General features: G+C 41.3%; 1 protein-coding gene across 1 annotated transcript in view; it reads left to right on the plus strand.

Moving 5' to 3' along the window:
• The window catches only part of Topbp1 (DNA topoisomerase II binding protein 1), a 50,838-nt gene extending 29,971 nt beyond the window's left edge, over window positions 1–20,867 (plus strand). The window contains exons 15-28 of the mRNA XM_036192658.1: window positions 1,927–2,100; window positions 2,191–2,300; window positions 3,625–3,748; window positions 4,923–5,069; window positions 5,172–5,274; window positions 7,471–7,663; window positions 9,255–9,472; window positions 10,220–10,371; window positions 10,584–10,695; window positions 11,701–11,864; window positions 12,636–12,773; window positions 14,606–14,695; window positions 14,875–15,036; window positions 20,114–20,867. Of these exons, the coding sequence (XP_036048551.1) occupies window positions 1,927–2,100; window positions 2,191–2,300; window positions 3,625–3,748; window positions 4,923–5,069; window positions 5,172–5,274; window positions 7,471–7,663; window positions 9,255–9,472; window positions 10,220–10,371; window positions 10,584–10,695; window positions 11,701–11,864; window positions 12,636–12,773; window positions 14,606–14,695; window positions 14,875–15,036; window positions 20,114–20,248 (2,022 nt within the window). The 3' untranslated portion in view covers window positions 20,249–20,867. The remainder of the gene's footprint in view (window positions 1–1,926; window positions 2,101–2,190; window positions 2,301–3,624; window positions 3,749–4,922; window positions 5,070–5,171; window positions 5,275–7,470; window positions 7,664–9,254; window positions 9,473–10,219; window positions 10,372–10,583; window positions 10,696–11,700; window positions 11,865–12,635; window positions 12,774–14,605; window positions 14,696–14,874; window positions 15,037–20,113) is intronic.
• Window positions 20,868–23,086: the final 2,219 nt, after the last annotated feature.

A 23,086-nucleotide genomic window follows, 5' to 3' on the forward strand; every position in this document is an offset into this window, starting at 1 on the left:
GTGTCTTAGGGTTTTTTTTGTTTGTTTTTGTTTTTCTGTTATGTTCTATTAAAAAAGAAACACAAATTAACCCAACTGCTTACTTGAATTATAAAAGTAACATGATTTGAGTATGAAAAGAAGCAACTATATAAATCTGACAGTAGTAATAAATTGTAATATGCAATGTATACAGGCACCATGCCTGGCTCACAAAACAAGACTGTTTTAATATCTTAAAATCTAATTTTTTTTCTTTAAAATCATTCATGAAAAATATTTTCAAGTCCAGATTAACACCTTGCTAGCCTGGCATCAATAAGCTACATTGAACACCAGAACTCTGTAGATAGAGCGTTGTGTAAACTGTAACTTTCCTTTTTTTTTTTTTTTTTTTTTCTCAAATCAGGGAGGGTCTCATGTACCTCAGATGGGCCTCAGTGTTAGTTAGTATGTGGTCAAGGATGACCTTGAATTTCTGATCTGTCTGCCTCCATCTCCTGAGTGCTGTGGTCATAGGTGTTGATCACTTGATGTGTTTGATGCTGGAGTATGTGTCCAGGGCTGTGTGCATGCTAGGTGCACTCTGCCACTTGAGCTGTGTCCCAGCACAAAGCATAAGCATTGTGTTGATAAGCTGCCATTGTGAAGCTAGCTGATAACTAGCTAGTAAGTCCTTACTCAGGGCTCTTTGCTTAGTCCCTTCTGTAGCTGAGGCTTTCCCACTCATTCCTTCTCTCCTCACATTCCTGAACACTTTTGTGATCTTTTCTTTTTGAGGTGTGCCACTTTTTGTTACCCACATTTACAGTAGAAGGAATGTTCTCAAGAACTTTGTTTTGAACATGTGTATCTTTGTGTTCAGTCATGCAGTTCTTGGTATCTATCAGCATGAGGCTGATGAAGGAGTGGCTTCCTCCACTGTAGTTTGCAGAAATCCCAGATGAGCGTGTCTGTTGTTCTGGAGCTCTCACCACCCAGAGTCATGAAGTACTGTCAGAGGAGACTCCCCAGTGGTGCTCAGGAGCACCTGTCTGTAAAGGTTTTAGCCTCCAGTGCAGTCCTGGTTGTCATCCATCTCTGTTGGCTGTTTGGTTGAGAAGGAACCAGTTCCTGCATGGAGCTCTCCATGTCTAGTTCTTGGCCTCCCTTCCCTCTGAGCCTGTATTTTATACCTTTGAAGATTTTTGTTGTTGTTGTTCTTGGCTCATTCTTACTTTTTCTCCCCCTCGAGACAGGGTTTCATTGTATAGCTCTGGCTGTCCTGGAACTCTGTAGATCAGGCTGGCCTAGAACTCACAGAGATCCTCCTGCCTCTACCTCCCAAGTGCAGAGATTAAAGGTTATGTGCCATCACCACCCCAGCTTCATTCTGATTTTTTTACCTAGTCTTAAAATTCGTTTCTTTCTTGACTGTCCTAGCTTGTTTCCTTCTGTGTTCTTTTTGGTTTGGAGTTCTTTATGTAATTGCAATTTTAATTCTTAAGTAAATGTGGCATGCATTACTGAAAAGGTAAGTAAGTTTAATGATTTTATTTATCTGTTCTTAAAATCTTTATTTTTGTGTATAGTTATTTTACTTGCATGTATGTCTGTGCGCCCCACATGAATACCTGGTAACCACAAATCCAGAGGGTATATGATCCTGGAACTGGTGTTACAGTTGTAAACCACCATGTTGATGCTGGGGATTGAACCCAGTCTTCTGGGAAGGCCACCAATGCTGTTAGCTGCTGAGCCATCTCTCCATTTCCTTCGGTGCTTGGTGAAAAATAGGGAATTTTTCTTTATAGTATAAAAGTAGAAATGACAGTTGGTTGTTTTAATTTTAGGGAGAAAAAGAATAGGTCAAAGATATAATCTGTTTCCTCCCTCCTCTTTCTTTCCCTCTTATTTCCTTTTTTTTCTCCTTCGTTGTTTCTGCCTTTTCCCTGTCCCTACACACAGGATGCGCTTGCAGCCTTGGAGACCCCAAGAGCTGCCACCCAGAAGAGGAAACTGAGCTCACCACTCTCTGAAGTCATCGTCAGAAACTTGAAAGTTGCTTTGGCAAATAGTTCCCGAAACACCAGCACTCTTTCTGCCAGCCCTCAGCCGAAGGGTGACGACCATTTGGAGGAGGTAGACTTGGTTTTCTTATTAAGTGGAAGATGTCACTAATGCATGTCAAAGAATCATAATTGATCTGTTCCTTTATTTCTCCATGTACAGGTAGAGACTCCAAAACCACTTGACAAAGTTGTGGTGTGTGTGAGTAAAAAGCTCAGTAAGAAACAGAGTGAACTAAATGGGGTCGCAGCCTCACTGGGAGCAGAGTGTAGGTAGGCACAACTTTATGTTGGTGGTGCCAGCTGCAGCTCAGAGGGACCCAAAGCCTTGTCTTCCCTTATGAGGAAGTCTTGGTTTTGCCTGCTTGTGTGTGCTAAGAAAACCTCTCCAATTTAATTTAGCATAGCCTTTGAAAATACTCCCCACATACAATTTATTCTTACATTGTACACAACTAACACATATTTGTGAAGCTGATTTGTGTTAGTATTCTAGAGTTGAATGGAATTCTTACCCTCACAGAGTTTAGTCAGTACATTTGGGACTGACTGAGTTCACTCATTCATTTTTTTTTGGGGGGGGGGGTTTCAAGACAGGGTTTCTCTGTGTGGCTTTGTCTGTCCTGGAACTCACTCTGTAGACCAGGCTGCTCTTGTACTCACAGAGATCTGCTGCCTCTGCCTCCTGAGAGGTGTGTGCCATCACCGCCTGGCTTGAATTTATTTCTATCTTAATGATAGTTAGTGAGTAGTACTGACATCTGTAGCAATCCCTGGTAGAGTGAGATGCCCATTTAAAATATTTTAGTTTGTTTCAAAGTTTTAAAAATATGTATCTTGGCAGGATGTGGTTGTACACTCCCATTAATCCCAGCACTTGAGAGGCAGGAGCAGGTTATTCTCTGAGGGTGTGCATAGTGAGTTCTAGGATAGTCAGGACTACAGAATGAGATACTGTCTCCAGTGTTTTCTTAAGAGACATAGTCTCAGGCTATGGTAGAGTTCTTGCCTAGCATACACAGAGACCTGGGCTCAGTTCTCAACACAGAGACACAGGCACTTTGTGATGGAGCAAATAAACAGGGTGGTAGCCAGTGACTGGGCAATGATTTAAGTGCTTTAAGTTTTATTAATTTGAAAGTACTTTATTTGTTTGTTTGTTTGTTTTTTGGTTTTTCGAGACAAGGTTTCTCTGTGTAGCTTTTGGAGCCTGTCCTAGATCTCGCTCTGTAGCCCAGGCTGGCCTCGAACTCACAGAGACCCGCCTGCTTCTTCCTCCTGAGTTGCTGGGATTACAGGCGTGCGCCACCACCGCCTGGCGAAAGTACTTTTTATTATAATTAAAAAGTGATACACATTATAAAAGAAAGTGGAATAATTTTTAAAAGTAGATAGTAATATTTTGAAAGTTTTCTTCTGTCATCTTCCTATACTGTATACCTGAAAATTGAATCATTGACACTTATCAGGATGCAAAACCAGCCATTTTGCTATTCTTGCCTAGTCTCTAGTTCTTGGAGTTTTGCGTGTCAAGAGTATTCTATTTAGAGTGGCCGCTATTTACCTTAGTTAGTCCTTTCGCCATATTTGGTTTCAGGTGGAGTTTGGATGAGTCGGTGACTCATTTCATTTATCAGGGTCGGACAAATGATAGTAACCGAGAGTACAAATCTGCAAAAGAAAGAGGGGTGCATATTGTTTCCGAGCATTGGCTTTTAGAGGTAAGAAGTGCTTTCTCCCCCTTCCTGGTCGATTGAAAATGTACGAACATTTCAGAGCACAAACCGGTTTCAGTGAATGTAAATAAGTTTGCTGTTGTTGGGTTCCCTGGGGCAGCATGACAGGAACTGCCCACTTGGTTTCTGGGAGGTGAAAGAGAGATGGCAGGAAGGTTCAGATCCTATGCTCCCTTCCAGCACACACACCCACGGGGTCTGTGGGACACGATGTGGACTCTGCTTACAACATAAGGGCCTTTGGGGATTCCCCAAGATCTGAGCTGTACATAGGTCATGCCATGAGCATTGTATTTCTTTAGCTTCAGAATGTAAGATCTGGGCTGGAGAGATGGCTCAGAGGTTAAGAGCACTGGCTGCTCTTCCAGAGGTCCTGAGTTCGATTCCCAGCAACCACATGGTGGCTCACAACCATCTGTAATGAGATCTGGTGCCCTCTTTTGGCCTGCAGGCATACATGCAGGCAGAACACTGTATAAATAATAAATTTTAAAAAAAAAACCAGAATGTAAGATCTTTATTGCTTAAATATTTACCAAATTTTAAGTGAATACTTTTAATCTGATTCCTTTCTCTACTGAAAATTATATGAAGAGTGAATAAAATAAATGGCTTGGAAGGGAAAGGCTCTAACCACCAAGTATGACTGCCTAAATTTGGTTCGTGGGATCCACACAGTGGAAAGAGAACCAACTCCCACAAGGTATCCCTGACTTCCACATTCCACATGGGCACCACCCCTCCCTTCTCCCACAACATAAATAGAAATACAATTTTAAGATTCTATGAAAACAAAAGATAAATGTATATTTGAGGAGAGTTGATTCGGCATGCTTATATACTGTATAGCTGTACTACTTTTCTTGGTAGTGATTGATACCTTGCTAAATACAAAGGCAGAGTTAAGAGTTTATACTTTAGTGGGCATTAGATTTGAAAAGTTTGGGCGATTTGTTACCTATGTAGTTGTTTGATTTATTACTACGTGTGCATGGGTGTGTGTGGAGGTAATTCCACTCCTTCCACTTTATGTGGTTCCGGGGAGTGAATTAGGTCACCAGATTAATGGGGTGAGGATGTTTCTTGCTAAGTCATCTCCCAGGTCCCAGTTTCTTATTTACATGTAAACTGCTTTCTAAAACTTGCACTTGTATTCCAGTGTGCTCAAGAGTATAAGCATCTTCCTGAATCTCTGTATCCACACACTTACAATCCCAAAATGAGCCTGGACATCAGTACAGTGCAAGATGGCTGGCACTGTACTAGCCGGGCACCCTTAGCAGTCTCTGTTTCCAAGGACGATGAGGTAGGTAGTGTGGAGAGTGTGCCCCTCCTAAGCTGAAAATAGACCTCTGTGAAATTATGCAGTGACTTTGTTTGAGAAATTGTAATTTTTCTCTTTGAATAGCCAGATCATTTGTCTGTAGAAGAAAATGAGACAAACAGCCTGGTCACGAATAATGAAGAATCAGCATTGTTGAATGGGGATGGAAGAAATGACTGTAAAGGAGGTAAGATGCTTTTTTTTCTCTTTTTGCCCCCTCTACTCCCCAGAGTTCCTCTGGAGCCCTGGCAGTCCTGGAACTATAAGACCAGGCTGGCCTTGAACAGAGAGGTCCACTTGCCTGTCTCTGCTTCCTGAGTGCCCACAGCAATCTTCACATTTTACTTTTAAGAACATTTGTTTTGACTTAGAGCCCCAGCTGCATTTGCCACTAATAAGAAAGCTGGGTTGGCTTTCTAGTTTTGAAGCCAGACACTGACTTCTCTAGTTCAGGAGCCCTGGAGAGGCATCTCCTTGCAGTATAAGGCAACTGTTAAGTGTTGCCATGTGCAGCTTTGTGTCAGTGGTAAGTTGTGTGCTGACTGGAGTGGCGCTTTGAATTCCATCCAAGAATTTTCTCTGCATTCACAGCTTGACTGCGTAAGAGGCATGCTTTGACCTGAGTTAGCTTTCTTGCATGCCTTTGTCACTCAGCTTAGTCATTGCTAGCTTTACTTTAGAGGTAGACAGAGGTGTGTCACTGTTCTTTTCACTTGAACACTTAAGCCATTGTAGGGTATTAGTTGAACTAATTTTAATATTATTGTTTCTTGGGGATTGAAGAGGTCCTGGGAATGAGAGAGATGGAGAGTAAAACCAGTCAGAGCATACACACAGCATTTAAGTGTGGAGTTTGTACAGGTATGGTTCACACAGCAGTGACATCTCTGGTCACTGGTCACAGGTGACCACACAGATAGAATTATTAGGAAGAGCTGGACAGTGGTTAATACCTAGTTACCACAGCCTTCAGTTTGCTTAAAAACAAAAACAAACAAACAAAAGCAATGTTTTAATGTTTTGTTTTCTGTTGCTATGAAACAGTACTTGGAACTGGGTAATCTAGAAGGAAAGGAGACATTTTTAGCTCAACTAGCCTTAGAGAATGAAATCTAAGCTTGATCCACTTGGACTCTGGTAAAGACCTTCCTGGCTACATCACATCATGGCAGGAGTATTTACCAGCAAGTGGGCAAGTGTCATTGCATGGGAAGACTGGCAGCAAGATAGACAGGCTTACTCTTGTCACAGCAACCCACAACAGAGCTGGCCTGAGTTCCCTGAAAACTACATTAATCGATTGTGGGGCAGTGTTCCTCATGATCCAGCCACCTCACACTGGGCCTCGTCTCTTAAGGGTTCTACCCACTACACCACACAACCCACACATGTTAGGGTGTGCACTGAAGCTATAGAATAGTATTTGTGAAGTGTGATAAAGCAAGATGTGTCTGCACAGGAGCTGCTCTAGTCTATCTTAGTTTTAATTGGTAGTGTAGTATGTGGCATACAATCTGCCCTGCTTTATTTCACTGTCTCTTCTTAATTGGCATTGACTGGTTATTTTGAAATTTTGGTATTACAGATAGTGCTACACTGATTACCTTATTTAGATGTGTGTGTTCTCTTTTAACATATTACTCTCTGGCTTCTCTTTAGCCATCCTGCCCTACTAGAATTTTCCTTCCAACTTGCTATTCCCTTCTGTTCATTCCAAAAATACTTGGTATTCAATTCAGTGTCTAGCCTATAATGGAAAGGAAAGATAAATATGTTGTGGTCTGTGTTTTCAAAGATTAGTGAAAGCTTGGTAGTGCTTTACAGCAGTAATCCCAGGATTTGAGGCTGAGGCGGGAGGGGAGTTCAAGGCCAGCCTGGGCTGTGTGGCAAGACCCCATTCCCCCAAAGCAAATAAGCAAGTAGAGCCATTGAAGACAATCAGGTACAAACAGATGACTGTGTGAATGTCAGTGTAGTTTGCACAGTGAGAAAGGGTCAGAAGCAAGCAGGGAGCTCTTCAAAGGGATTAGTAAGTATTCCTCCAAGGGAGTCCTCATTGTTTCAGATACAGTCCTTATGGCTGCCTTCGTGTTTTGTGACATTTCTAGCCGTACATTCCTATGTAAGTATTCAGTAAATATCAACAAATTTTTTGTTCAACCAAATCTAGACCAAATAGTATAAGATCTAATTGACAAGAGAAGTTTATAATGGGGTATGGTGATGCATGTTACCTCTGCACTCTAAAGACAGGAGTAGAATGATCACAAGTTGAGGTCAGCCTGACTACACACTGGGAGCCTCACTTTAAAAACCAGCAACGGAGAGAGAGGAGGGGGACAGATGTCTCTTCATTGATAATGACACCTATGTTTGTTTCAAGCTCTGACACAGACCTTGGAGATGAGAGAAAACTTCCAGAAGCAGTTGCAAGAGATCATGTCAGCAACCTGCCTCGTGAAGACACAGGCACAGAAGACTAGCCTGTCCAGAAGCAGTTGTAACAGTGCTTCTTCAACTCCTGACAGTGCTCGTTCTGCTCGGAGTGGACGGAGTCGCGTCCTGGAGGCACTCAGGTTTGTGCTTGTCGGTGGGGGTGGCTGGAGGAGATGAAAGCTCCTGACTGAGGCACCTGGTCACTTAGCTTAGCTAATTGGGTTTGTTTGTTTGTTTTTTACTTTTTGAAGTAAAGCAGTAGTTTAGAATTTTAAGACCAGGGAAGGGGTTTATGTTGGGGTTTTATTTAGCTCAGACAGTATGCGTTCTACCCCGGGGTCATCTTTGTTTTTATCCTCTGCTAAATGGGTGTTCCTGTCTTCTTGATTAGGCAGTTGTGCAACTCTTACTTTGAGGTTATGATTTTGGGGTCCACTTTTCTATTTGAAGTACACTCAGTGGGCAGTCAGTCCTGTTCCTTAGTGCTTGCTCGCCCTGAACACTCAGGGTGTACAGAGTACTTAGGTTTAAACATGTATTATGAGTGTGTGATGTGTGTGCATGGTGGTACATGTCTATAATCCCAGCACATGGAAACTAGAGGGAGGAAGATCAGGAGTCCAGGATCATCCTTTACTACAGAGCAAGTGGAGGCCAACCTAGGATACATACCTATATTTAAAAGAAAATTTTAAATGCAATTATTAAACCTAGTAACTCCAGTTTTCTAAACATTACCATGTTTCCCTAACTTAAAAAATTAAAACAATCCCATTTTTAAATGCAGCAGTTTTTAGAATTAAAAAAAAATATTGATTTTTTTTTTTATATGAATACATAGACAGTCACTTTAAAGTTCCAGTAGAGGGGGCTGGAGAGATGGCTTGGTTAAGCTCACTGGCTGTTCCTGCAGAGGACCTGTGTTCAGTTCCCAACACCCACATGGCAGCTCACAATTGCCTATAACTCTACCTCCATAGGTTCCAGAAGAGCAAGGGCTACATAGAGAAACTCTGTTTCAAAAAAACAAAACAAAACAAATAAATAAATAAATAAAAGTGAAAAATAAATCATTTCTTTTAAATTTCCAGTAGAAATATTTTAAAAATAAATTAGCTGGATGTGTTGGTGCACGCTATGCTGGATAAGTTTTTGTAAACTTCGCACAAGCTAGGGTCATCAGGGAAGAGAAAACCTCATTTGAGAAGATGCCTCCATCACATTGGTGTGTAGGTAAATCTGTGGAACAGCTTGATTAATGATTGATGTGGGAGAGCCCATCCCACTGTGGGCGGTACCTCCACTGGGCAGGTGGTTCTGGGCTGTATGAGGAAGCAAACGGAGCAAGCCGTGAAGAGCAGGCCTTCAGGAAGCAGTGCTCCTCTGCTCTCTGCTTCAGCTCCTGCCTCCAGGTTGTTTGCGTGACTTCTTCTAGTGATGGGCCACAACTGTGAGCTGAAGTAAACCCTTTCCTCACCAGGTTGCTCTTGGCCCTGGTGCCTTATCACAGCGGTGAAGGCAAGCTAGGATGCACGCCTGTAATCTTAGCCCTGGAGGTAGAAGCAGGATCACCTCGAGTTAAAGCTGTCCTCTCCAGGAAGAGACCCTGTAGCAAAAGAAGAAAGACCTCCTAGATTGATTCATTCAACAAATATGCATCTGTACTACTCATCGGTTTTATGCACTTTGATTCAGCAGTGACTGTTAAAATTGTCTCTTTTTATTCCTTAGGCAGTCTCGACAGATAGTGCCTGATATCAACACAGAGCCCTCCCAGAACGAGCAGATCATTTGGGATGACCCGACAGCACGGGAGGAGAGAGCAAGACTTGCCAGCAACTTGCAGTGGCCTAGCTACCCCACACAGTATTCTGAGCTTCAGGTTGACATTAAAAAACTGGATGATTCTCCTCAAGAGCCTGTGTACCGTTCAGAAATTGCTGAGCAGGGTAATAAGGAAAACCTGTTTGTTTGTACTATTTGCATGTTGACCCCTTAAAGACACTGTGGTTCCCTGTATTGCACATGCAAATGAAAACAACTTTAGTACTGTATCAATCAACTGAAAAATATTTTTTGATCTTCAAATGTAGAAATTTAGGATTAGCCATTTTACAAACATAACTCACACAGCACTTCTTTCTAGCCTCTTTTCTGTTAAGCAGTGTTTGGGTTTTCTCCCTGTAACTCATTTTTATTTGACTCTCTGAATTCCACCCAGCTTATAATGTAAGTTTGTTTTTGGCTTTTGTGAGCTTCCTGGATTTTTTTGTTTGTTTGTTTTGTTTTGTCTTTTGGTTTTTTGGTCATTTCTTCACACTGGGTGGTCATCTTCCTGTGCTGGATGAAAGGAAAGGTTCACAGAACCCAGATAATAATACATACACAGTTATTTAGTTGCATTTCTTTTTAACTTGGAGAAGTTGGCTACTCTCTTCTACATGTTTTGCTTGTGTTTGAGGCAGGGTTGCACCCATGCAGGCCTCAGACCTGAGAATCTCTAGTCTCAGCCTCCTGAGTTGCTGGTGTTACTGGCAGACACCACCATGCCTCACCTCAGTCTGTTACACTTTTGCATTGCAGAGTTCATGGTTCATTTTATTTTTGGCCAAGACAAATGAGAATACTCTCTAGAATTTGTTGTAAATTATATTTGTGCATTGTCTCTCACACTGCCTTGTTTTCCTCACCCTCAGCCTTGGGTGTGACCGAAGCTCCAGAACCCCCAGTGTCTGAAGATCCAGAACCCCCAGCAGCAGCTAGGAGGCATCTCCTCCCCATGCCTGAGGCCCCCAGCATGGCTTCCCCCTTGCTCAAGCCACCTGTGCCTCCACGGCCTACAGACAAGGTGTGCTGATCTGCTGCGGTGACGGCGACTTTGGGTGTCAGTGTGCTGGAGTAGGGCTTGTTCTCTGCATAGACTCCTCACTATCGAAAGTGGAGTTTCCTTGATTGAATTACAGTTTGTATATAGAATGACTAAAATGTCACTATAAAATAGCAGTACCTGAAAATAGTTCTAAAGTTAATTTTTTCTAAAATAAAACTATTGCATTCTAGATTGAAACAATGGAGGAGAGTCAAGAAAAACTTAAAAAACAGTATGTATTCCAGATGTCATCACTGAATTCTCAAGAGAGGATTGATTACTGTCACCTGATTAAAAAACTAGGTACCAGTATTTTACAATTGTTTGAAAATTTTTTTCTTCTGGTATTTTACTTTAAAATGTACTATTACCACAACTTATTGGAATACAGATGCAGTCATATTTCTATGCAGAGATGTTGAGAAAAGAATATGGGTACCTTATTTAAGCCCACACATTGAGTCAGCATTAGGGTTTTGATTTCATAAAGATCTAATTAATCTACATCTAAAATTACTAGATCATGGGACCTAAGCATTGAAAGATTTAGCTGGGCCTGGTGACTTGAGTCTGAAGCACTCAGAGTATTCCTTCTCAGCAACATTACCCTTATTCCTAGCTGTCAGACTTTCCCTCTGACCCCTAGGAGAGGCAAGCTGGAAGACCTGATGTATTGTAGCTGGGCTGCAGTAGGAACAGGAAGTGGGCCACCTGGGTTACACCACACTGTCTGGTAGCCTTGTGTTGGGGAATAAGAAGAAATAGATGAAATCACCTTTAATTTAGTACATGAAAACGACTAATCAGTATTTAATCACATAAAACACCAGTGAAATGTTTTGCAGGGATTTTGGTTTTGTTTTTTATTCCTTTGAAATAGCCACCTGAATCTACACTAGCTTTTTTTAAATCGTTACTCTAAAAGACCTTGATCTCATAGCTTGACATAGCAAAAGAAAACATTCAGAAATGACAGGGCCAAGCATGGGTGATCCCAGCAGCCGGGAGGCTGAAGCAAGAGGATCTCAGGCTTGAGGTCACTGGACTGCACAGTGAGACCCTGTTTGAAAAAAGGGGGTAGAAAGTGCTGGAAAGATGACTCTGGATTAAGAGCACTGGCAGAAGACCAGGATTCTAGTCCCAGCACTCACATCTTGTAACTCCACTTTCTAGGGGATCCAATGCCCTCTTCTGGCCTCCATAGGTACTGCATTTGTCTGCTACACAGTTAAACATGCAGGCAAACACCCATACCTAGTAAAGTAGAGGTTTTTCATATGTATTCACAAATTGTTTTCTCTACACAAGGTGGGTCAGTGATTGAGAAGCAGTGCTCAGACCCCAGCTGCACACACATGGTTGTGGGGTACCCATTGCGCAATGAGAAGTACTTGGCCTCCATGGCAGCTGGCAAGTGGGTGCTTCATCGCTCCTACCTGGAAGCTTGCAGGACAGCTGGGTGCTTTGTGCAGGTGTGTATTCACATTCCTAGGAAGGCTTATTCTTTTGTAAATGTCATAGATCCCTGCTCATACACTTACCATGCATATCATCTAAATGACCACATGTGGTCAGCTAGATTACACCAGTTGTGTAAGGATCTCAAGTAATAAAACAGAGTTTACAGACTCAGGTTGCTTTATTCACATTCCTTTTTCTTAAATGTTTTGTTTGGCATACAGAAAGGAGTTCCATTGTGGCCTATTACCTTGTTACCTATTTTGTCAGTGTTTTTTCTTGAAATGATACTTACATGAGAAGACTTCAAGATACCTCATTTAAGCCTTTTTTTTTTTTTTTTAAACTGTTAGCTCATTCTGTGTTGAACTAATTGTTGCAAACAGGCCAGCACAGTAGTATCTACCTTGTAGTTTCTGAAGCTTCCAGTCTCAGTTCCCTTGGGAATTGTCTCTGTTCATGCCTCCTCTGACCGTGCTCCCATGAAGCCAAGTATCCTGAATAGTACTAAGTTGCCAAAATACAGCTGTCTCGCCAAGGAATGTGTTGCTGGGAAATGAATTTCTGGTTTTAATTAAAAGCCAACTTTTCTTGATTCTTAACATAAAACCAAATGAATCTGTATTTCATGTGTGTTTACAAAATGTTCAGTGTTCTCTGTATCTAACAGTTGAACATACAGCTTTGATCTTAATAGACTGAAGGCTTCTTAGGGCCAGAAACCTGTGCCTAGTACAGTGCTCTCTGTTGGAGGAACCCAGAAGTTCACTGGCCTGATTTTTTAGGAGGAAGACTATGAATGGGGAAGTAGCTCCATACTTGATGCTCTCGCAGATGTCACTGAGCACCAGCAAAAACTAGCACTTGCAGCAATGAGGTGGAGGAAAAGAATCCAGCAAAGACAAGAATCAGGCATTGTTGAGGTATAAAAATATATATAATTATATGGTGATTACATAGATACTACAAATAGAATTCAGCATTATGAATTGTTTTAAAGAGAATATGCTTGACCAAGTAGTTCTAATTATCTTTTATTCCTTAATTGATATGTTTATTGTGCATTCTATGTTAAGCTAAAATTTGTGTTGTAGCTGTACGGGTGCTACATGTTTTTAACTCCAGCACTTGGGAAGCAGAGGCAGGAGGATATCTGTGAATTCCAGGGCATCCAGGGCTCTGTAGAGAGATCCTGTCTCAAAAAACAAGAATATTGTGTTGTACAGTAAGATACGGGTCTTCTAAAGGTAACTTGTCTTTTCAGGGTGTAGTATCAGGAGTTCTAAGCTGGATCCACAGATTCTCCCAAAGGAGTCTGAGACCCAGAGTCTATACACTTGGAGTAGGGAAATGATGTCCTTTTTAAAAACAAATCGCTAATTGAAAGCTAGCATTCCTTGAATTAAATCTAGGCAACAAATCACAAGACCATTAATAGCTGTGATTTTATTTTATTTTTTTGTAAAGAATGTTTACGTGTGTGTGTGTGTGTGTGTGTGTGTGTGTGTGTGTGTGTGTGTGTGGTTGTAGTTTACCCATCTTTACCCTCTTACTGTCTCCATTATCCCATCCCCATCCCGGTCCTGCTGGTCCCTTTTCTCTGCCCTACATAGTCCCTCTTCTGCTTTTGTGTCCTATATTTCATTTCCTACCCTTAAAGTTTTTAAAATTTTGACTTCACATACAGAGAAAACATATCGTTTGTCATTGGTCTGACTTATTCACTTAAGTGATGCTCTCCAGGTCTATCCATTTCCCTGTGGATGACATGGTTCCATTCTTCTTTATGGCTAAATAATCATACTCGATTATATGTTCTGTATGTTATATGACAGCATTCCCTTAAGCAGTATGTAGGGTTCCTTTTCCCCCATCTTTGCCAGTGTTTCTTATTAGTATTTTCTAATGGTAGCCATTTTGGCTAGAGTGAGATAGAATCACAGTTTAGTTTGATTTTCATTTTCCTGATGGCTAAAACCCTTAAACAATTTTTCAAGTACTTATTGTCTACATATGTTTTCTTTATCTATGTATATGAGGAGTCAGAAGGGTGTCAGACCCCCTGGAGCTGGTTATAGGCAGTTGTGAGCTGCCTGTGTAGATGCTGGGAACCAACCCTGGTCCCCTGTGAGAACAATATGCTCTTAACCACTAAGCCATCTCTTTAGCCCTTCATTTGTATTTATTTTGAGAACTTTAGTTCATCCCATTTGCCTGTTGACTAACTGAATAATTTGAGGTGGCTTTTTGTTTTGTTTATTGACATTAAGTCCACTGTAGGGTACTCCTGTAATCCTAGCACTTGGGAGACAGAAGAATCAGTTTAGAGCCAGCCTCAGCTACATCAGGACTGAAAATTAGCCCAAGCTATATGAAACCTTGTCTTTTTTTTTTTTTTTTTTTTTTTTAAATTTAAGAGATGGCTGGGGTAAGAGCACCTCCTGTTTTTCCAGTGGACTCAGGTTTGATTCCCACCACCCACAAGGTGGCTCACAATCATCTGTAAATCTAGTCCAGAGGATACGACACCCTCTTCTGACCTCCGCAGGTACTGCACTCAAGTGATACGCAGTATTTGTGTACATACATACAGACAGACAGACAGACAGACAGACAAAACACTCATACACATTTTAAAAAATAACAAAAAGTTACTTATTGACATTAAACAAAGATAAATTTATGCCTCTGTATTTTGAATTGTTTAGTATATTAAAATTACATGTACTTTTTTTTTTTTTTTTTTTTTTAATAGGGAGCATTTAGTGGCTGGAAGGTTATTTTACGTGTTGATCGGCCCCGAGAAGCTGGGTTTAAGCGTCTTCTTCAGGCAGGAGGAGCAGAGGTTTGTCCTGGATTAGTTTACTGCTGTCCTGGGGGCAGGTTTGCACAGAACTTGTCCAGCAAGGTTTCTGTGGTGTCTCCAGTTCCTTCTGCCTTTGGAGGGCAGTCCTTGAGTGCATACTGTATAGCTGAACCACTGTGGAACAGGAGGGACTTAAGATGCTTCTCATTTTTCATTAGGTGCTACCTGGTCATCCAGTCCCTTTATTTAAGGAGGCTACACATCTTTTTTGTGACTTCAATAAACTGAAGCCTGATGACTGCAGAGTTTTCATGGCGGAGGCTGCTGCCCAGAACATGGCCTGCTTGAAAACAGAATATATCGCTGATTATCTCATGCTGGTCTGTCACATTCTCTTCTCACCTCCACTGATCGTCATTATTGTTGTTGTTGTTTGTGGGGGCGGGGTTGGCACATGTGTGCCAGGCTGAGGATAACTTGCAGGAATTGCTTCTCTCCTACCATGTAGGTTCAGAGGATTAAACCCAGGTCATCAGGCTGGTGGCAAGTGCCTGTACTTGCTGGGTCATTTTGCTGGCCCCACACTTCCTTATTTCCAGAGATTGCTTCTATCTGTAGATAAATAGCCACACATCAAATCCTGGCTTGCTGCTAATTGAATTGATAGTCTAGTCTCTATTCAACCCTTTCTACATTTGACCTGTGTCAACATTATTAGCATGAAATTTATATATGACAAGTTAATGGAAATCTGAGTAACTTTAAAAAGTTTCACAAGTTCTTAGCAGAGAGGCTAGAGAGATGGCTCAGAAATAAGACAATTGGCTTCTGTAGAACTCAGACTTGGTTCCCAGCAGTAACAGAGGCTCACCCTGTCCCGCTTCAGACGTCATCTGTCTAGTTTTATGAATGAAAAGAATCTACTAGTACAATTTGTTTTAAATGATAAAAAGTTGAATGAATTGATTCTACTTATTTTTAAGGTTTTTTTAACGTGAGTGCGTGCATGCTTGTGTGTGTGTGTGTGTGTGTGTGTGTGTGTACATACATTTGCATATGTGTAGATGTCCATACAGTTCAGAAGACAGTTTCATCTCCCAAATCTGGAATTATAGGTGGCTGTGAGCTGCCCAGAGTGGGTGCTGAAAATCAGACTATGGTCTCTGCAAGAGCAGTATGTGCTCTTAATGAGCCGTCTCTCCAGCCACAAATGAATGAATTTTAAACAATATACTTGCTTTCTAGGTCTAAAGTTAACATTTATTTGCACAGTTAACATTTTAATAATCTGCTTTATTACATCAGTTCCTTTTTCTCATTTTTTATGCATTTCAGAGTTGCAGAAATAGAACATACATTTCCTCAAACACTTAGCATGCATATCATTAACTGGAATCCAGTATTTATTGTTCTCTTAGAAATTTGTAGATCACAGTTTATGTGAGTCAAGTTTCCTGGTAGATGAGTTAGCAAACCCATGCAGTATCCAGAGCATGACCATATCTCAGCAAGCATTCTCTGTTCCAGCCCCACAGTGATAAGCTTATTTTATTTGTCTCCAGAATATATTAATCTTGCCTGTTTGAGAGCTTCATATACGTGCTATTAGAGAACATGTACTGTTTGTAGCAGGCTTCACTTGTCATAGTGTCCAGGTGATGGTGCATATTGATGGCTCATCCTTTTTTATCACAGAACATTCTGTCTGATTAGAGCACCTGAACAACTTCCCTTTGGGTTTTTGATAAAAGTACTCAGTACATACAGGTTTCTGTAGGGTGTACTTTTCCAGTAGGCAGTAGTACAAGTCTTAGGTTATATGTATACATTTAGTTTATGTGATTAGGCTGGCCTTAAATTTGCAGGGCATCTGCTTCTGCCTCCTAGTACTAGGATTACATGGTATTCATTATTAGGCCGTTTCTAGAAGAGATTTGGTGCTACTTTACACCACCATGTAGTTTTACAGTCATTTGACTTTTAGCCATCTGGTAGGGTTATAGTGGAGTAGCACCATGCTTTTTAAAGAATCAGTCTTTTCATCTCTCTTGTTCTCTCTTTGTCTCTCAGTCTTGAAACAGTTATCCTGTCTTGGCCTGACAAGTGCTGGGATTACAAGGATGCATGATGTATCACTATGCTTGGCTTAAATTTCTATCTCTTGGTAAACACCTTTTGTAAAATGATTATGTATTTTGTATCCTGCCTTTTCTCAAGGCACCAATTTATTCTCTAGTATTCTTCTAAAGTTTTTACAATTTTAACTGTTACTATTTTGTTTTACCTTAGTTTGTGTGCACATGTGTATGGGTGTTGTCAGAGGCCAGAAGAGGGTGTCTTATCCCCTGGAGCTGGAGTTGTAGGTAACTGTAAGCTGTCTGACGAGGGTGCTGGGAAGGAGGCGCTGTTCTTGGCGCAGACCAGCGTCTCTCTTAACCTTCAGCTGTCTCACCGGTCCCATAGCCTCTGTTTGCCTGTGAACCATCCCAGATTCTTTGTTCTTTGTGCTGTGAGGTAGGAGCGAGATTTCCCCAGATAAACAGATGTTCACCATTTGTTGCTTCAAGAAAATCCACAGCTGGCTGGAGAATTCCGTCTTGAAGCCCCTTTACCTGATGTCCACATAGCCGCCTTAGAGCTCTTTTCACTCCAGAAAGTCTTCAGCCTGTGAGCGCATATTTAAAATGAACTTCTTGCACTTTTTCTTTGCACACCCCTCCAGTCTGCTTGGAATAGATAAACCTAAAATTCTTGTACAGATCTCATATGTAATCTATTTTATAGCCCCCACAATACATTATTTTATTCTCTGTCTCTCTCTCTCTCTGTCTCTCTCTGTCTCTCTCTCTCTCTCTCTGTAAGAGAAAGATTGGGAATAATTAATTGCAGGACCTTCATATATGCTGAGCTCATGTTGTGCCATTGAGCTACATTACAGTATTTACCCTTAGCGACTACTGATGTTATGTTTCTATAATTCCTGTTGTCATATGTAATGCTGTATCAGTGAAATCCATAGTATGTCTTTGGGCGTGTTGACACAAGCCTGTAATTCTGTCAAGATGGAGACTGGGGCAGGAAGATCAGAGTTAAAGGCCATCATGACTACTAGCAAGTTTAGGCCAGCCTGAGCTAGGCCAGCCTGAGCTACACAGTGAGGGTGAAGGCCTGTCTCCAATCAAGCAGGTAAACAGAACACATTGAGTATAAATATGTATCTTTTGGGATTGTCTTTTTCATCCTGCAAACATCCAGGAGTTCTTTCCAGACTGCTGCTTTTGTCTTTTGCATAGCTGTTACCAGGGCAAATGATGTTTGAGTTTCTGTTGAGGCATTTTATGAAGAGAGCTATTAGGAACATTTGTGGTTTGTTTTCTGTGACTGAGTTTTCATTTCACTGGAATTATGCATTTAAGTGCCTGAATGCTTTTTTTCATTAAGAGCTTCTTTTAATTTCTTGATACTATTTTAGTTAGAATTTATACATTTGAGTTCTTCAACTAGTGTTTGGAAGGTAAACACATGATTTCTTGTAGTCCAGGCTAGCCTTAAACTCACTGTGTAGCTGAAAATGACCTTGAATTTCTCAGTACTGGGATTATAGTTGCTAAGGGTAATACTGCAGTACACAGCACCATGCTTAGTTGGCAGTTCTTGGGATCAAACTCCCTGTATGCTAACCAAGCACTACAGCCCAGCCCCAGCCCACATTTCCCGCTTCTCATTGAGTGGCTTTTTTACTGTTGAACCTTGAAAATGTTTGACCTTAGATAATAAATAGCTCTTGCTGGATTTGTTGTTGTCCTTGTGGTTTCCCCTCCCAGCCTGTAGCCTCTTTATTCTCTTAGGGTCTGTGGCAGAGAAACAGCTTTATATTGTATAAGCAGGTCCGACTTAACATCGTTTATGGATTGTTGACTTTGTCGGTCCTTTACCTAGCTAGCTTTAGGCCTTAGGGCCATTTTCCCTTCTGAAAGTCTTTGTTTGTTTGTTTTTATGTATAAGTGCTTTGTCGGCCTGTATGCTGCATTACAGAAGAGGGTGTCAGATCCCATTATAGATGGTTGTAAATTATCATGTGGTTGCTGGGAATTGAACTTAGGATCTCTGGAAGAGCAGCCAGTGCTCCTAACCACTGAGCCATCTCTCCAGCCCACTTCTGAAAGTCTTAACAGTTTCATGCTTATGATTAATTTCAAGCTAATTGCTTTCTGATATTTGAATCAGAAAAGTAGGGAATATTCCTCTACAAATGCCCAGTTGTTCTTAGCCCTGTATGTTGGAAGAACTGTCTTTGGTCTGTAGATTCATATGTACCTTTGTGAGGATTCAGTTGGGTGTACTTTGAGGGACAGCATATAGATTGTGTGCCAGTGATGGGTCTTCCCTCTAGGAACACTTCTTGGCTGCTGGGACTTCGTTTAGTAAACCTGCTACAAGGTAGTAAGCTCTCAGTACTTTTTCAGGGTCCTTGTATTTTAGATACTTTTTCCTTTTCTAAAGCTCTGCCTTTTACATGCATCTAGGATAAGCTTGTTTATTTATTTATTTATTTAAGACTAGGCATTGGTGTTAGCATCACTGTGATTGGTTGTTTTGATATATGGAACAGTGGGTGGCTGTGGCATCCAGTTAGATCTCGGTTCTTCACTGCATTGGTGATTATGAGAATAGCTTATTGTCAATTTTAGATATACACCTGACTTTCAGTTGCACTGTAGTCTAGATTAGCCTTGAAAACTATTCCCCTTCAATTGTCCTCCAGGCTCTGCTTAAGTATTTTTTTCTTCAGCCTGGGCTGTGGTTTGAATCACATCCTAGATATGGTATGTAAATTGTAGAAACCTAGATCCTGGCAATTTCCTTCAAAGAATGCTGTTTATCTGCTTGTATTTACTTAGCAACCACAACAGAAGCAGCCAAGCTGTCAGTTCACGTTTTAGATTTAACTCATGTCTCCTTAGCACATACATGGTTTAGAGGCCAAGCAAAGATTTGGCTGGACTCCGTAGACTGTTTAGTTATGGTTTCCAGCATTGGCTTTTTTTTGGGGGGGGGGGATCCTCAATCTTCATTTCTGTGGGATTCTAGTTATTTTCCCATCTGGTTCTTCAAGCCATTAGAATTTTAGACAACCTGTGTCACACAGACTAAAAACAACAAAAAATGAGGAAATTAACCCATAAAAGTTTTCTAGGTATGAGCTGCTGCTGCTCTCTCTCTCTCTCTCTCTCTCTCTCTCTCTCTCTCTCTCTGTGTGTGTGTGTGTGTGTGTGTAATTTATCATTTGCTTGATTTATTCTCCAGCATCTTACAGTTACTGCTTATAATATATTTTTGTTAGAATTTAGCACTGCTACCAGAGGAATGATTCAATCACAAGGCAATGAAGGAATGAAATCCATTGCTTCATTATCTACAAACTTGAAATCTGAAAATTTCCTCTTCCTATCCTAGGAATCGCCTCCTTGTGCAGATAATTACCGACTCTCAGAAGCTGCTTTACTGCAGAATAAAGAGTGTGGGCCTGGGTTATCCCAGAAGAGGAGGGCCCCTTCGGAGAATGTCATCAAACGGTCCCGAGTTCACTAGCTGTTTAGCCACCAAACAATGCATGTTTTCTAGTCTAAGAAATGGTTATAGGCTGATGATGGTGTGCTTGCCTAGAATGCACAAGGCTCTGGGTTCGATCCCCAGCAACACAAAATGAGAATTTCAGTTACGACCTGAACATTGTGATGGGTTTGTGTAGTAGTTTAAAGACATATCTGAAGGACTTTGCTTTAGAACATAATGATCCTGGGAACTTGATGCTTTTAACACCTTATTTTGAATCACTGAATATTAACTGTTCTAATAAAAAGGAACTTCACTAGCTTGTCAGGCCAAACTGAGTGCATAATTGTTTTTCTTGTAAATATCTGAGGCTGTCATAGTAGTTTTAACAAGGAGAGATTTTTTGTTGTTGTTTCAAAATGTCTTAGTTCATAAAAGTGACAAAAGTTATCAATTGGGGTTATTTCACATTTTCCCTGATTTCTTTTATATATATATTGCCATTTTACCTCTTTTTAACAGCCTGAGCATGGGGTTTAATAATGAAGCTGGGGCTTTAAACTTAAATGTGTATATATGTAAATGTGTATGTATAAACTTCTATGTTTACCAAATGTGAGCACCAAAACTTAGAAAATAAAAAAATAGCAACTCACACTGGTATTATTTGTTCATTTAGCTCTGCTGAAGCAATAAGAGATTGCCAAACTTGCATTTGTGATTTTTCTAGGATTAAGAAAACAAGAACAAATATTTGTTTTTGAGACAGAGTCTTAACTATGTAACCCTGTCTGACCCACCTCTGCCTGCTGGGATTCACACCCAGCCAATGTTCTTTTTTCCCTTTATTCTATATATAATTGTGTGTGTGCGTGTGTGTGTGTGCTGGGCATGATGGCTTACACCTATAAATACCAGCATTCAGAGTGCGGTAGGAGGGTCATTGAGTTTGAGTCCAGCCTAGGCTGCTGAGTATGTTCCAGATCAGCCTGGGTGGGAGTGGGACTGCTCCATAAAGCAAAGGCTAGAGAGATCAGAGGTAATGAGCATGTAACTCTTACAGAAGGAACTTAGTTTGGTTCCCAGCACCCTTATCAGGTGGCTCACAATTGCCTGTGGCTTCAACTTCAGAAGCTCATCTGCTGCCTCTGGGCTCCATGGGCACCAGCACTCTGCCAGACACACACACAACTGATTCTGAAAGGTGACGGAGTATGTGCTTCAAAATAACATGTTGAGCTGGCCCAGGTTACACAGTCACATCTTTTAAAAAGCCAAAAACCAGGGGATGGATGGCTTGGCTCAGTAGGTAAGGTGCTTGCTGAACCAGCATGAAGACCCAAGTTTAGGCCCCTAAACACAGGTGTAGGGTCCCTGAATCTAAACAGGGATTCACTGGCTAGCCAGTCTAAACAGAAATAGTTCAGTGAAAGACCTTATCTCAGAAAGTAAGGTGGAGGGAGGCTCAGAGGTTAAAAGCACTGTCTGCTCAGCACCTACATGGTGGCTTATAGCCATCTTTAGTCCCAAGAGATCCAATGTCCTCTTCTGCTCCCATGGGGACCTGGCAGCAGCCAAATGCAGGCAAAAGAACCATATATATTAAAAATAATAGTAAATGTAAAATAATTTTGAAGGGGGGCAGGGCAGGGAAATGGCCCAGGCTCATCAGGTAAAGGTGATCACCACCAACCCTTGACAACCAAGTTTGATTCTCCAGAAACCACACAATAGAATCAACTCCCCCCAAGTTCTCTTCTGACTTCACATGTGCGACACCCACAGTAAATATTTTTATAAAGCCAGGGAGTGGTGGCACATGCCTTTAATCCCAGCACTTTGGAGGCAGAACCAGGCAGATCCAGGCAGAGCTCTGAGTTCAAAGCTAACCTGGTCTACAGAGTGAGATCCAGGACAGGCACCAAAACTACACAGAGAAACCGTCTCAAGAGTGATAGAAGACATTTGATCAGCCATCAGTCTCTGGCTACCATAGCTCACATACATACACCATAGACTAAGTATTGAAAAAAAAAACAAAAAAAAACCAGCTGAGGATGTACTTTAGTTGGTAGAGTGCTTATAGACAGGAAGCCCAGGTTCAGTCCACAGCACTGCTAAAAACCAGGCATGGTGGCTCAAGCCTGTAATCCTAGCATTTGGAAGTAAGTGATAGGATCAGAAGGCTCAGGGTCCTTGGCTACAGCAAGTTTGATGCCTGCCTGGGCTACATGAGATCTGGTCTTAAAACTACAATATGAGCCGGGCGGTGGTGGCACACCACCACCTTTAATCCCAGCCTTTAACCCCAGCACTCGGGAGGCAGAGCCAGGTGGATCAATGAGTTCTAGGCCAGCATGGTCTACCAAGTGAGTTCCAGGAAAGGTGAAAAGCTGCAGAGACCCTGTCTCAAAAACAAACCCCACAATGAGGTGAGACAAAGCATTTTGCAAGTCATCTCTCATGAAGTTCTAAAAGCACAATTTAACACATGCAATCTTCTGAGCACCTTTCTTTTTTAAAATGCAAGGGCAATACAGGAGATGCCATAGTTACTATGTGAACCTAGTGGTTTTATCTTTAGGTAAGTTTTAACAAAAAAGGCCAAAAGCCTGCTGACACTAAAACTTGTACATAATTCACGGCAACACTGAAGCAGAGTGGAACAAGTTAGATGCCCACTAAGATACATGTTATAGTCATACAACTGGCCTGCTTAGCAAGACAACTGACAGTACAGCATTGATAGGCCTCAAAAGCATGTTAGTGAAAAGCCAATTGCAAAACCAAATGCTGTGGGATGCTCTGGATGTGAATGTGTCACTCTGATTGGTTGATAAATAAAATGCTCATTGGCCAGTAGCCAGGCAGGAA

This window comes from Onychomys torridus, chromosome 7, assembly GCF_903995425.1.
Source record: "Onychomys torridus chromosome 7, mOncTor1.1, whole genome shotgun sequence".
Taxonomy (NCBI): Eukaryota; Metazoa; Chordata; class Mammalia; order Rodentia; family Cricetidae; genus Onychomys; species Onychomys torridus.